Source organism: Nomia melanderi, chromosome 1 (genome assembly GCF_051020985.1).
Source record: "Nomia melanderi isolate GNS246 chromosome 1, iyNomMela1, whole genome shotgun sequence".
NCBI lineage: Eukaryota > Metazoa > Arthropoda > Insecta > Hymenoptera > Halictidae > Nomia > Nomia melanderi.
The window spans coordinates 29,134,364-29,150,459 of NC_134999.1; the positions used below are offsets into that span (position 1 = coordinate 29,134,364).

A 16,096-nucleotide genomic window follows, 5' to 3' on the forward strand; every position below is an offset into this window, starting at 1 on the left:
GACAATTTTGTGTACATTTTATAGTTAATACACGAATAGTTTAAAGCAAATTTTAAATTTAACTACTTTTAAGTTAAATTTCTCAAAAACGAAATAATGTATTTTAGAGAAAGATATATTATATTAATATTTCGAGACAGCATATAAAAATTTAACAAAATTATTTGTTGTTTATTGGAATAAGAAGGAAAACTGTATTGGATGGTACAATATTAATAATTAGAAAATTAATTGTCGAATAAACAAGACGATGTAACAAAATTAGTTCAAATAAGCAGAATATATAGACATTGAATTCTGCTTTAATAATGAACTGTTGTATTTTATAAAAATATTTTACATTTTTCACAAGAAAATCTGCAAATATATTACGTTATGGAGCGAATTTATGAATTTGCAGATTATATTATAAAAGAATATAGTTTAATATATTAATCGTCGACGCGTTCATTGATTTTTCAATGATTATGAAATTGGTATTTCAATATGTCGCGGTTTCAGATTTTCGAATCGATTCATCTCAACGTGAAATTCGAACAGCGGAGACCTAAGGTTCAAGCATTTTCACGGCGTGAATGCCAGTGTCCCAGTTCAAATATCGATTCGCTGAATATAAAGCAGCGTTTGCCGAAAATGCACTTTTTCCTTTACTCGTACCCGCCGGTTTTGCAGATGGCATAATATCCCGGAACGTTCATAAACAATTCGTTCCTTAACCCCTTGTGGCTGAGAATTGTTAGAAACATTGGAAATTATTAATAACAAAGTGACCCTAGTAAATTTGAGTGAAAAGAATGTGTAACATAAGAGATTCATTTAAATATGATATATTTGTTTCCTAGTTTTCTTAATCCTTAGTAGACGAGAAATTTTTAAAACATTAGATATTATTAATAACAAACTGACTAGTAAATTTGAGTGAACAAGTTTTTAAGATAGGGGATTACTTTAAATATGATATATTTGTTACCTAGTTTTCTTAACACTTTGTAGACGAGAATTTTTAGAAGCAAGCAAAATTTTTTCCATAGAAAACTAAATTAAGATCTATCGAACTCTTAAATATTATAAATTAAGAAAATTATGTACTTATCTTTTATTGCTTAGAGAATTGAATTCTTTCGTTGCAATTTTCGATTTTTGACATGTAAACTCAATGTGGCCAATAATACGAAACTCGTTCTGAAAGGGTTAAACTGGCCGAGTTTCCAGAATTTCTGTGAAAAAGCAACATTATGCATGGTATGTTACATTGAGATGAAGAGATATAAAGAGACTTCATTAACGCGTTGAATGCTGGACGATTTCACGAAGCGAAATGCAGATAATAAAAAATATATAATATTAAGTTATTTAACTGAGTCGCTTTATCATTCTTTACACGTTTCTCTTGCTGTATGCCATTGTTTTATACTACATTATTTATAATGTAAAATAATTTTCACATAATTATCGTTTTGAATTAAATCAGAATGAAATGTCTCAAAATAATAGCGGTCTAATCTTTATTACTGAGTTCTCGAGAAAAAAGGCTTTAGTGAAATGATGTTGGATTAATTTTGCATTGATGATGATGCATTGAATTGATTTGCATTGAAATGATGTTGCATTTTTTTTTAATAAGAAATCATTTTATGTCTTTTCAGTATATCATTATTGACAACAGATTTAACCCTCTGCACTCGACAATTTTTCATTAGAAAATGTCGACATTTTCAAACGAACTTAACGATAATTCTCACATAAATGAAAGAACAAAGCTATTTTGATATTTCATACAGTGATGCATTATACAAAGTTTAATATGAAATATAATAATATTAATTTAATATTAAATATTAAACTTTATAATTTCACTATATCAAATCGAATGTCGACTGACAGTCACCTCTCAACTGCAAAGGGTGAATGATTAATAATTATTAATCATTTTAAACTGAACGAAGTAAACGAAAAAATAATTATTCACGTGATAATGAGCTGGACGAAACATATTTACACTTGTACGTGTGCGTGTACGCGTGTATATTTGTATATTTTCATCAACGACTTGGGATGCAAAATTATTTAACATTCGGTCACACGTCCATGCGCGTAGCGTTGATGCCAAAGATTCGATATCTGCTCCTATGCAATGATGATCTTAATGACAACGAATCATTGCCAATGATCGCGATTATACAAAAGAAAAAGAAAAAGAAGAGAAGACATACCACTTCAGTTCTCAATTGATATCAATCTTTGCTATCGAATTCAATTGTAAATTAATGAGTTAGACATCGATTGTGTATTAAGTATTAATAGTTCACCGAGAAACTTTATTAATTATTTGTAAGTCACGATGCATGTGGTTCTTTTACAATAATTATTTCCAATTTTCTTAGTTTTAATCGTACTCATCGTTAAACCGGAAGTCTTCTAGCTCGTGCTTTATGGATTACCGGATTACTGCCTTCCCTCTTTCAACACTGAGTTCTGTACAGTTAACGGATTGATAACTGTTACTTGTTTTTAAATGTAGGAATGTTTTCATTTTTTTACGATTAATAAGTATTATTAATATTTGTACTATTTTAATTATATTTTTATGTTGTTATATATTGTATTTAATAAACGATTCGAGAAAACCTTATGTTGTTGCATTTACATACATATTCGAGAATCATTGAATTCGTGAAATTCTGTCTGCAAAGTTCTTTTTCATAAGATTGAGTGCGGATATATTAACTTTTGTCTTTTAATATTCGCATTATATTTTAAAAGGTCCAACGGTCCAGCAAGAAACATTTTCACATTCATGAATAATTTCTTTGCAACTTTATAAATTATTGCTCGGAATTGTTACAGATTTTATTTTATATATTTCTTTATATTTTATATTTGTAATATTCAATGAGATTTATATAATATTCCCGGCATAGTTTTGAAAAGTATTGAACATCTTTTTTAATTAATACGTAATTCATAGCGGAATTATATAATTATGTAATTTCATTAGATCAGTTCAGTCTTATTCCAATTTATTATTATTTTATACATATTTCCAATTTCTGAATATTTCTAAATATTTCCATAAGAAGTACTGGTAAGTAATATTTCTTTATCAAATTCATTGCAACATTTTTAAGAGTATGCATGTACTATTTACCAGTTTGTTAAAAAAATCAAAATGAACAAATTTCTGCGAGGCTTTTTGTCAAAATTCACTGCTGTACGAATAATTAATTTACTGTTTATTTGCCAAAGTGATTAACCTCCCAAAATGGGGTAAAGAAAATTCATAATATAAAATATTTATTTTCTTCCATTTGAAAGAAAAATTTGACAAAATTTTGAAAATAAACACTGCATACGTAACTATCAGTTTCCGGTTGACTGTTAAGCTGTATATAGTTAAAAACGTAAAAAGGTTTAGGCCGCAATGAATTAAACGATATTTTACATTCGTACCATCGTTTACTATCGAGAACGATTTTCTGTAATTAAAACGAACGTTAAACGAACGAATGCAAACTAATTGTTGTTCGGAGCGTCAATTACCGACAGCTGCAGATCTTACGCTTAGACCGTAATAACTAAGATCACTTGGTGTACCATGTGATTCAACAGTTAACTTGCAATTATTCAATTGAAAGGGGTGGTTGATCCACGAGGAACTAGTTGGCAGATAGTTTAGAAACCATTTTCATAGACCTAGTGGTTTTTGAATAACAAGACGTAAAATTAACCCTTTGAGAACGAATGTTATATGTACTGTTGTCAACGACAGGTTTACATATGAGCCATTTTTTTTTTAAAGTTTTGCTTTAAAGACAGTCCGTTGTTCTTTATGTTGGCGTAAATTCTTTCGAATGAAACTTTGTGCTCAACTTCTGAATTCTACTTATTTTATCGGCTTCGTTGTTTCTCTTTAATGTTGGAACAGTCACCATAAAAACGATATCGAGTCTCTTGCAATCTGTCTTCAATTACACTAAAAATCATCGCAACATTTATTCTTCTATTTTACTATCATTAATTTAGGGAACGATACTTATATATTAAAAACATGCATATTTCTTTTCTCTTTGAATTCTTTGAAATAATATCCTAAATTGTTCGAAACAATGATAATAAAACGATCGATGACTGTGAAGCAAAACGTAATTTTGCTTCTAATCACTTGATTCCGTCTCAGAAGAATTGTTAAATTGAACGTTTTAGCTATCATAGTTAATGTTCGCCTGAAATAATCAGAGCATGAGTAACCGTGTAGTCGTGGGGCAAGGGGCAACGGTATCCTGGAAATTTCGGCAGAATTGTCTGCGAGACTGGCTTCCGACATGACCGATCTACCGTTATCAGGAAATGCACAATTTAACAATTGCGTTCAATTATTTTTCCAGAGGCCTTGTCTTTTGATTGGACATCTGAGACCGCGCGACTATGGCCCTTTGCCGGCCTCTAGCTTAATTTACCGAATGACCGTACTCGAACGATCGTCGAACTCTTTTTTCTGGGACCAACGATCCGGACTGTCTTGAATCGTCTTATATGTTGCAAATGACTTGTCATATGCTCATACGAGCGTAACCTTCGCAACCAATATCTGATGCCGGTTGTCACTGTTGAACGGGAAATCTCATCTCTTTCGACGAAAAGTATTCTTTAACATTTTTTATAGACAAAGATATGAATGCCTTTTAGTACATTATCCCATAAACAATGTGATTTCTTATATTTCTTTTATTTTTTAAAATAAAGATAAATACTATCTTCCTATTATTCATTCTTATGTTTTAAAGTGAAGGTGGGTACAGATGAATCGGGAATTTTTTTGTTTTTTAAATAAATTAAGGACAGTAAATTATTAAGGACGAAGTTGAAATAGTGAACGTAATTATGAAAGAAATGATTAAATGCTAATCAATTATTTTACGTTCGAATGAAATACAAATTTTCTATTATTAATTCTTATGTTCGAAAGTAAAAGTGGGTACAGATGAATGGGGAATTTTCCTTTATTTTTTGGTAAATTATCAAGGACAAAATTAATATAGTGAGTATAGAGGCTACACAAGGATAAAAGTGAACTATATGTAGGACCTTCATTTTATGATAACTTTCCCACTCCTAATGTCGCAATTGTACTCCAAACCGTTTCGTGTTTACGATGTACGCGTATGCAGGCTTTTGCGACTGATTGGATTTATTTCTCTACAATTATTATTTCGCGAAGCAGAACTTCTAGAAACTTCTGGAATGGTCGAGGCAGAATTCATTGAAAGTTTAATCAATTTTGTTGATATTACATTTCTACTTTCGTAAACTTTACGGTTCATGGAATTTGCTGGGAACGAGTTGTAAATTATTTCACAAATAGTATGCCGGAGTTCCTGATGGATTTTTAGTTTTGTCGTGGGAGAACGAGTTAAGCCGAACATTTTGGATATGAAAATGTAAAAAAAGAATATTACGAACCGAGGTTTATGATTATAGAGTTCTCTGTATGTCTATAGGTTGAAATGTATTCAGTAGTACACCGATGAATAAATAAATACTATAAATTAAATATTTAATCGTAATAAATAGAAAAACAGTGTGATGATTCTGCATACAAAATTAAGTTCAAACAGTAAAACAAATTTCATTAGACGAAGGAAGTTCCAAGAAAATTTTGTGGCACGATTTTTATTGTAAATGAAATTAATATTTGCAAAGTGAACGTATAAATACTTTCTTCTAAATGGAATATAATCATTCGTATGAATCGACTTTAATGATACAAAATTTTCATATTATGAAATATTTAATTTTGCAATAAATACTCAACGTTTCACTATTACATTTTAATTATTATTTTTATTTATCAGTCTCTTATTTCTATTAGAATTTTCGTAAGGTAAAATAACTTATTTTATATTTAACGTCGAGTATTTACGGCTTTCTAACTGTTCGTTGTGTACGAGCTAAATATGAAACAACTAACTGCATTAAGTTCAATAAGCTTTATTGACTCGTATTACATTTGTTGCCGCTGTTCATTCAACAACAAATCTTTTCTTCTTACAATGTAAGGACTGTATCGTTTGGGTTTTATTAATGATCGTTATTGACAATACAATGTTAATATATGCGAAATATTTAAATCTTACAATTTTATGTAACTACAATGGCTGACACAAATACACAAATAAATATAAGTAGTCTTTGCAATTTGAATTAAATAGTTTTTACTCATTTAAAACATTAAAAATATTAAACTTACTTAGAATGTATTTAGAATGTAATAACGTTAATTTTGAAATAGATAGCGTCTATTGTATATTGTCAAACAAATAGGAACAAGATATTAATATATGACGGATATTCAACAGTAATATAAGTATTGAATAAATGTAATTTAATGATTTCTTGCTTTTCTTTTTCTCTTAGGAATTATCTACTGTGTTTTACTTTCGAGGATTTTTCTAAATTCATTATCTCAGTACAACATTATCAAAAGTTTCAATCAAAACTTTTATAAATAATTATATTCTGTGCTTTGAAAAACGAAAAACTGATTTCTTGTGGCACATCCATACACTGAACTTTATTTTTCCGTTACATTAGCAGTGTGTACCGAAAGTGTCAAAAAACAACTTTATAAACATTAATATAAAATTATTTTCTAAATCTAATCCTTTTCCCTCAATAGACTTTTCGAATTTTCCTATAATGATTATAAAATTAATGTAGCAGTATACGTCTTTCTTAGATTATATTAAATTATTTATTAAATTATATTAAGTAATTTAATCTTATTTTATGAGATTGCCACTTGGTAAATACAGATATATATATAAAAGAATAAGGAATATTTTTACAGATATTGCGTCAAGTCTATAAAACAATCATTTGTAGAAACACAACCATATGAACTCAAAAAAACAAAGTTGACACTAAAAGTAATCGAAGGTTCGCGGAAGCGCGAATTTAACTAGTTAACTGCATTCGTCATCTTACAGCTTGAAACGATACTAATTCTTTCAACGATAGATTCTTTATTTTTTCAGATAAATGTGCAATTTTTCTTTGTTTCGCTTTGGTTTTTCATTAACGTGTCGTGTGCCGCACGATGTCGTAAAGAAAACTATACAAAGTTAAGAAAATATAACATTAAATCATTTGATTGAATTTCATTATTATTATTACATGTTCATCTAGCTGAATGTCACCGCATTAGACATCATCATTTATAATATAGAAATATTTTCAAATAATCATCGTTTAATTGAATGAACTGTAGTAATTCGATTTGGTTGGAGGTCACCGGTGACCCTCATAGTATTCAACGTGTTAAAATATACCCTATTAGTTATTTACATTCGTCATGTGTTTGACGAGTGCACAGTTCATTTTTCTATTTTATTGCGCGCGAAACAAGAGATTCTTCAAACTAAATTCCACAGATAACAGATTAATCGTCACGATGTGCATGCCAATGTCATAAAATTCTTTATCATTGTAATGTAAAATTGCTACAGACAACATTCTTGGCGAAGAGAATCTATTTAGGAGATCTAAAGATCATTCAATCGTTAACAAAGTGATAATAATCAATGAGCGAAATCACCGTACTAAGAATAGGTCGCCAGACCTATATATAATGTTCAACAAGATTCCATAAAGTAGATGTGCGAGGTGCATACAGTTTCCTCGGGACTAAGACGTAATCTCAATTGACCTATGGCCCCACTCTGGTTCCTGCCCTCGACGAACGTTTGCCTTCTAGCAACCGACGAGAGCTATCTGTTCTTCACTTCGTAACGAACATCCATCGAGGATGAACCGAAACAGTGATCTTGTCCTGATCTTCCTGGCCGTTGGCTTAACTTTGGCCTTCGCGGAAGTTGTGCCGATACGGGAGTGCCCTTACCCTGACTGTGAGTATCGAGGCATCGACATTTTTTCACCTGTGCTCGACAGAAACAGAACGAATCGACGATTCGACGATCGGTGAATTGAAGTTCAGTGCCACTTTCTAGAGTGCATTCGAGATGAAGTGTGAAAAGGGGAGAACGAAGTTGGCCAGCACGTTTACCTCTTAACGCTAAAACTACCAGACAGGTCGAGATGGCCAATTCCTGGTTTCTCTTTTTTTGCAATTATTAACACTAGGTTTACGGAACGCTTCAATCTGACGAATATTGAATTTTATAGACGTTATTTGAGTTGTTCGGAAGCCAATGCGGTTGAGACCAGAAAACAGGCATCGAGAAAATTAATGTTTTTACTTCTGATATTATTACACAACATATTCAGGGACTACAAAAAGAAGGGCTTTCTGGCCTAGAAAAAAAACGAAGAAGCGAATAAATCCTTTAATAACTGAAAAGGATATTATTTCTTCTATAAAAATGTACAGAAATCAGAATATATCAAGAAATCTTCTTAACCGCATTGGCTTCTGAGCGGTTCATTTGATAAATGTTTACGTCCACTTTGAGCGATGCATTTGCATTAGTATGTACCTTAGTTATCTATTCTCAAATATTTAAGTTCCAAAATCCGAATGAATGAACGTGCATTTTTCTCGGAACAGTAGAATAAACCGCACAATAAATGCCCGTAAACCTAGCATTAAAAAGATAATAGAAGTTTCTCTGAAATTTATTAAAGAAATTGATTTAGCAATACGTAAACTGAATTGTAAATCAATTAAAGTGTCAGGAGTTCCTACAGAGAAATTTGAAAGAGTAAATGGAACTGCTCGGTAGTTTTAATGTTAACACTTAACGGTCGTTCATTTTGTTTAGTAATGTTTCGTCTGTAAAACAACAGAATGTTGGTTAATTGTAGAGACATAGGACTTCTAATATATATGATCGAATAGAAAATATATGAGCCGTTTCTTTTTTATTTTTTGAAAGTGGTATAAATTGATTTTTTCATACATTGAGATATTTAACACTAGAACTAACGAGCATTTAACACAACTGATATGTAATCCTTATAAAAATTGTAAGAACAGATTATTCTCAGTTTCTTTAGACATTCGTTGTAGTATACAAGTGAAACTATATATTTTCAAAATCATTTTGAATATTCAATGCTTCGAAGATATCAATAATTGCGATACAAGAAAACCGAAGTCAGTCATTTCGACTGGTACGGTAGTAGTGTTAAGGGTTTGCGTTTGAATCAACTTAAATTATTGGCAAACGTTAATCAATTCCGGTAATGTTTGCAGAACCATAGGCTTATTGAATTTTATTATGCAATAATAATTAATAAAATTGTTAAAGAAAATAAACGATTTTTTAGCTACAAATGGACATATTCCAGTTGCAGAGAAAACATTCTTGCGATAATACTTCACAGTTAAACTTCTTTTGATTAATCTATGAGAATATCGTCCGTTGTCGGTTGTATGACTATAAATATAACAAGAGGATGTCTATATCTCACTGAAACTACCATTAACTCATTTTTGGAAAGAAACAGGCTTACACCACTTTAAAAAGAATGGCTTTTATTACAAGTTTAATCAATAGAAATAGGAGTAAAAGTTTTCACATTTGTGTGCAGTTATTAAGGGCTAAAAGTAATTCGATTTGGGCAATAAATATAACCATGAACGCGAATTTTTGGTAGATTATTATTCAACGTTTTGGGCTTGCGTTAGGTTTCAGTAGTAGTAATGTATAGTGGATTTTCTTGTAACGGGCTTTTCTGTATCGCGAATACGTATAACGCAACGAAAAAAATGCGATTATTACTTATATAACAGTAAACATAGTATAACGCGACGAAAAAAATGCGGTTATTACTTATATAACACAGTAAACATAGTATAACGCGTAAGATAAATATAACATATTTTTGTTACATCGATTTCACATATTTTTCTAAGTTTTATGTAGAAATGTAATACGTATTTTAACGTATTTTAACGTAAATAATACGTAATAAGAAAACAAATAGCTGTGAAGGATAAAAGACGCAAATATTTATAAAAAATATGAAGTCCATTTTTCAGACGATTCAAGTTAATGGTTATAATAGTTACTATTCCATATTACCTTTTGATTTTGAAACGGTTTTTTTGTCACGAATTTAATTTATATTAATATCGATCTAATATAAATTCAATTATTAATACAAAATTTTTAAATATTAATTTAAATTAATAAACTATTCATTTTCACATGCATATAAATTTAATTTAAGACAGTTTTCGAATAAATGGCTCAAGCATGTGTCCTGTTTGATTTTGTTTTCACGTTATAACGGATTTTGATTCACAAATATGTACGTTTAAATAATTTCACCTACTCACAAACGATGAATAATTATTTCCAATAGTATTTTACAAAAATCAAGTCGTTGCAAATTGGAAATAAAAATAAATAGGACACACCTGTATGGTCCGAAATTTTCCCCCACACGATGGTTTCTATTTCGCTTTTATTTTTAATGAAACGCATAATACAGAAACACATTTTCACATAATTACACTGTGGAACAGATTTGAACTTTTTTTGTTTTTCACAATTACCACTAGGTGATTCTTATAGAGTTCCTCACGCTAAATACGTAAGAAAATGTCCGCGAAGAGCGCGTGCACGGAACTTTCGCGCCACACGGCCATCGCTCGCCGGTCACAGCTATGCAGGGCCGTAACTACGCGCTGTATAGACCTGGACCCCGGTCACTTCGTATACGTGTATATAATGTTTAATTGTTTTATAAATTTTCATAATATCATAAAATCGTGAAAAGCTTTGTCATAACTCTATGAAAATTTATAAAACAACTAAAACTGGACGTGATCCAGCAATTTGGTTTTCGGATTCGTATTTAGGGTAAGGAAGTCTATGAGAACCACCTAGTGGCTATTTAGAAACAAAAATCATGTTCCACAGTGTTATCGTTTCCTTCAAATTCGTCTATAAAACGTAATCATTATGAGAAACATTTTTCCAGCTAATGTAATATCCAATTGCACTGTACATGAAGTACACATAGAACCATGTAGAGAAGCTGTAGAGAGAAAACCATGTAAACTAAGAAGAGGAGTTTCCGCAAATATGACTATTCATTACACACCTAGTAAGTCTAACTTAAGTCTTTTATCGTGTTAGTGAGTATCATAATTATGTCAAATCTGTATTTCTTACATTACATTAGATTCCGGCCTGTTATTTTATCTTACACATAACACTAAAATCTGAATAAATTAAATATTAATGTTGGACAAATATACTTACAATGAATTCCATGTTAATCTAATTTAACTTCATCTGACGAAATCTACAAGAATTATCCTACTTATATACAATGTTCTTTACATTTCTTATCTTTTATTATGTTTGCATTATTAAGTTTCCGATTGATATTTACTATAAACATGCAGAAACTTTCTATGTACTCGTAATTTTTATGTAGGTAGTATGATTTTCAAAATAATAAAACTTCGGACATCAACAAATTATTCAGTAAATTCAAAAATCCGCATCGCTTTAGATTATGATTTCAAAGTTAAAATAGTTAAAATTATTATTCCAGCAGTGGAGTTATTAATTTTCATAAATATGAAAAATTAATTTATATATATGTATATAAAAGAAAAAATGTTATGTACAGAGTTTCGCGTGCTTGTCTATGTAATTCTTTTCGTATCTACTACATATACATATCATTTGTATTCTACTAATGCAGAAATTTATACAGGTTGTAGCTTAATTTTATAGCGCCATTACATGCCATTATCGAAGAAAATGGAAAAGTTGTTTTCTTTCAGATTTTTCGGCTGAAGAAATGGATGCTCGAGTTTTCTGGGCAAGTGAACTGACGGATATTCCGTTCCTAGGAATGGATCCTAATGCCTGTTTGTCAACTACTTGCCCGGTAGAGGCAGGTCGACGAAGTGTTTTCCACATGGAAATACCCATTTTAAAGAAATACCCCGTGGTAAGCAAACTCACGTTAACACAATTTTCCGTAAACGAAAGACATTGACAGTTTTAAGAGATATACAGCATTAGAAATTAACAGGGATTCATTATTATATTTAAATAGTTAGAACACAAACGATGCTTCCTATTTATAAGACAAATAATTAAACGTCCAATATATTTTAACTAATAACACGTATTTTGTTGCTTACTAAATTAATTACGAAATAATGACAGTTTATATATAAGTTATATTATTAATATTACAGTTTTATTAAGAATATCATTAGCTTTTTGTATTTCATCATAATAGCGATAAAATAATAATAAGATATTCTTGAACGCAAGAACTTAATCTTTTGCAGAAAAATAAATTGCATGTACAGTATACATTGTTCACCCGATTTTGTAAGTAATACTAAAATTTTAGTAACATTACTAATACCTATAATTCTGTTTCTGTTTCAGAGGATGTTTGATCTCAAATGGAGAGTTCGGACTGAGCAGGGTGATGAATGTTGTTTTATGTATCAAATTAAGATAACAAAGTGATATTGAATATGTGTGATCTATCGATTTATGGTGCTCAATTAATTACAATTTCCAGTTTCATAAGTTAATCGAATAAATCCATTATAATATCTATAGGGGTATTTTCTTGTTTTTTCCACATGTATTGCTTCCAATTCACAGTAAACGTGATAAAAATAACGGTTCCTCACACTCCGCTTAGTGATTAGCTGATAATTTGTATGCTGCATGAGTCACATAACGTGTCAGAGGTCAATAGATTAGTAAATACTGAGACTATCACTAAAGTTCTTAATGGTGATGCTTTCGCAATAAGACGAATATTTTATTTTAATCCCACGATTTCTTTGACATAATACAGTTTATACTTCTTTGATCAAATGAAGTATGTTTTAAATAAAGTTCATTTAATAAATAAACAAGAAAAACGTTATCAATTGCAAACAAGGAATAAATGTTTTGAACCTCGGTGCGCGATTTGAATATTTCTAACATTTTTCATATAGGCATTAACAGATACTCTCAATGATAATATTTTATTCAATTCAATAAATCTTCTAAACAAACTATTGAAACAAATGAAGCTGAAATGAGTCACTGAATCCCTAAATGTAATTTCGTAGCTTATAACTTTAACTAACTATACCTATAGGATTAATTTCATTTTCTTTATATAAAATATAGGATTGCGACCGTCACAAATATGTGACGCAGGTAGCGAACGTGTTAAAAGGTATCAGAATAAATACATTTGTATCTCATTTTTCAACATTTTGTGGCTTTGTTAGCCACTTCTTGCACTAGGCCTCCCAATTAGACTCTCATCTCATTTTGAAACGAAATAGATAAAATAAAAATTTATTTATCATTATATCGTTCAGAAATAATGTTTAAACTGAAACTACAATCTTCTGAAAAAGTTCAATGTTTTCTTATTAATGTAAACGAAGAACGAACTGTATATATAATTAATATCTTTTGAGATAAAAAATATTGTTGAAAGTTCTAAACGTCGAGGCGTAAAATATCTTCGATAAATGTAGAAATCTGCTTTATCGTGCCACCGAGAAAGTAACACCCGTTTAGAGGAAGGAAAAGGACACCATGCTGTCTCACGATGTGACAACGTTGCACAGTGCGCTGCGACGTTCTGCCGTCGCAATTGGTTCCCCATCAAAATACAAAATACAAATCAGAAGCGGACTACCTCCAAGAGTCCTTCTTTCGATAAATAAATCAAAGTATAAGTATTTATCCCTATGATCAAGACTAAGCTCAAAAGAGGCGAACTGTACAATCGAGAAGATTCGCACATTTCGTACCTAATTCTGATCGCGTGCACGATAGTTAGCTAAAACTCGTAGAACTTGAAAAATCGAAATTGAGATTAGAAAAAAGGTATATTCCATTCGGACCAATCTCAAGTTAACTCGCTAATCCGGCTGGATAACTGACTAATCAAGCAAAAGAATAAAACTTAACTGAATAAAGAAAGCAGTAGCCAAATCGGCTTTTACCTATTTACAGTTATTCACAAAAGTATTAATTCATCTGTAGTAGTTACGTAACTGGAATCACTTCGACTATTGCACAAATAACGATTTTAACCCCTTCAGACCTGATTCTTGTACAAAATTATGTTCACATGTATCTCAACAGTGGGCTGCCATTCGATGCGCCATTAATTATGATATTTCAAATAAAATAGTAGTATTATACTACTCTTTTGATAGGAATAGGCTCAAAGTAAAAGTGTGTATATGAATGGCTGTCACAGTTCAAATATTTTGTCGAATATTGAAGTAGTAAAACAGTGTACATTATAATGTGCACTGGGTCTGAAGGGATTAAGGAAATTACTTCGCAGACAATTTAATGGTTTTAAGGGGGACAACTGTCATGTAGTGCTATTTAAATTTAAAATTACATATGTATATCTAATAAGATTAATGAAATAAGTACATTCAGTATGACAATTGGTGTGTGAAAAAAAAGAACGCTGCGGATAGGATTCGAACCTATGCGGGATAATCCCATTGGATTTCGAGTCCAACTCCTTAACCTCTCGGACACCGCAGCTTGAGTTTGTTACTTTGAGTTTTAAATAATATTTGTAATAAAATAAAAAATGAAATATAATTATTAATGTTATATAAACATATTTTTTAATTAATTACAATGTACAATATTAAGTGGAAGAAGGTCTGTCACTTTCAGTTAATATTTAAAATTAATTACAATTTTTAAGTATACCTAAATGTACATATATACCTAATAATGTCAAAATATAATTATATCTATTCCTACACTGTAAAATACTTTTCCTGAAAACGCTTTCATAATATGTCAATATCATTTCTGTTGTTTTCTGCTCTGTGACATTTTTAAATATAATTCATTTAAAATTGACTAGTTTTATAAAAGTATGTATAATAACAATGAAGACTAATTTAAATTGTTTTAGAAGTTTTCCAACAGACAATAAGAAAATCACGGATTTAAAATCTGTGATAAAACAGTGTAAGGAACTCTTAGAATGTGAAAGCGTTGACATCTGTGTTTCGAGTCTGTATCTGTAACAGAGTTATATCGCTAGGTAGCGTTGTTTTTAAATATTGAACCAATGCTAAGAATATGTATGGTATATATTAAACGCAGCGCGTTTTCGAAGGAACCGGTGATAGATATTTTGTGTTTATACTTTTTTCTAAATATTGTGAAATATAAAGAATGGAGGAATACACTTTAGAGGACGCATTCGAAGCATTAAAGGATACAAGAATGGAACGAATGCAAGAAATAGAAGCATTAGTAAACAAAATGTCCGAGATGAGTCCGACGTCTCTCACAGAAAATATCGATATTGAGGAAATAAAAACAAAACAGTACAGAATGTGCACTAGTTTATTGGAAGAAGTTAGTCAAGAAGAACCGCGAGATTATCCTATCCCGGGAACGTCTGACCTACATGTGAATGTTATGAAGTATTTAGCAGAAGAAGTCAACAATTGCAAACAACTTTATGAAAGTCTAAAAGAACGTCTATCAACAATCCAAGAAGATATATCATAGTATGTAAACAAATTAATATTTTACGAACTCTATGATAATAGATAACAGAGAGTCCAAAATTTCTGTTATAGTTTGGAAAACAAAAAAATGGGCCTGGAGAAAATGAAACAGGCCTATTTAGATCATACTGAGCTGACAGCAAATACAACTTTTAACGTGGAACAAACTATATCGAAACGTATATTTCGAGATGTGAAAGAAGATTTGGTATGTTAAAATATGCATGTACTGACATTTTCTCTAAACAATTTTATAGTTTGAACCTATATTTTTAGGCTACTGTAGTTTCAGTAATGTTTCCAAATAATGAAGATATTAGGAGCTTTTTTGCGGTAAAATTAAGATACATTTTAGCAGTATTTAATATCCTACAGATCTTATAGAAATAACTTTTTAGGAGTTAACACGTGCATATAAAAAAGGTGGAGACAAGAGGTATATAGATGTCAATTCGGAAGTATTAGACTTTGTAAACTTTTTGATTGAAGCTGATATTGGTATGTATCACAGGAATGATAGAAACAAGGTCAAATTAATGGACATGTTGTGACACTGAAGTTTTATATTAAGCTTAA

At 30.5% G+C, this 16,096-nt stretch overlaps 2 protein-coding genes and 1 non-coding gene across 4 annotated transcripts; 2 read left to right on the forward strand and 1 right to left on the reverse strand.

The window, feature by feature from the left end:
* The first annotated feature begins 7,733 nt into the window (after positions 1–7,733).
* Positions 7,734–12,563, forward strand: LOC116428508 (MD-2-related lipid-recognition protein). Its single transcript, XM_031980196.2, has 4 exons — positions 7,734–7,904; positions 10,948–11,073; positions 11,765–11,934; positions 12,387–12,563. Exons 1-4 carry the CDS (start codon positions 7,805–7,807, stop codon positions 12,468–12,470), a joined length of 480 nt encoding a protein of 159 aa, XP_031836056.1. The 5' UTR covers positions 7,734–7,804; the 3' UTR covers positions 12,471–12,563.
* A 1,883-nt stretch (positions 12,564–14,446) lies between these two features.
* On the reverse strand, positions 14,447–14,528 carry TRNAS-CGA (transfer RNA serine (anticodon CGA)). The gene has a single exon. It is a non-coding gene; the product is annotated as a tRNA-Ser (tRNA).
* Positions 14,529–15,035: 507 nt separating this feature from the next.
* Positions 15,036–16,071, forward strand: LOC116428510 (uncharacterized). 2 transcript variants are annotated; one of them, XM_031980199.2, is made up of 4 exons: positions 15,037–15,520; positions 15,593–15,728; positions 15,797–15,853; positions 15,919–16,071. In XM_031980199.2, the coding sequence occupies exons 1-4, from the start codon at positions 15,180–15,182 to the stop codon at positions 16,069–16,071; spliced, it is 687 nt and encodes a 228-aa protein (XP_031836059.1). In that variant the 5' UTR covers positions 15,037–15,179. The 2 variants fall into 2 exon arrangements, with proteins under 2 accessions (XP_031836060.1, XP_031836059.1); XM_031980200.2 differs by lacking the exon at positions 15,797–15,853 and having other exon boundaries at positions 15,036–15,520.
* The last annotated feature ends 25 nt before the right edge of the window (positions 16,072–16,096 follow it).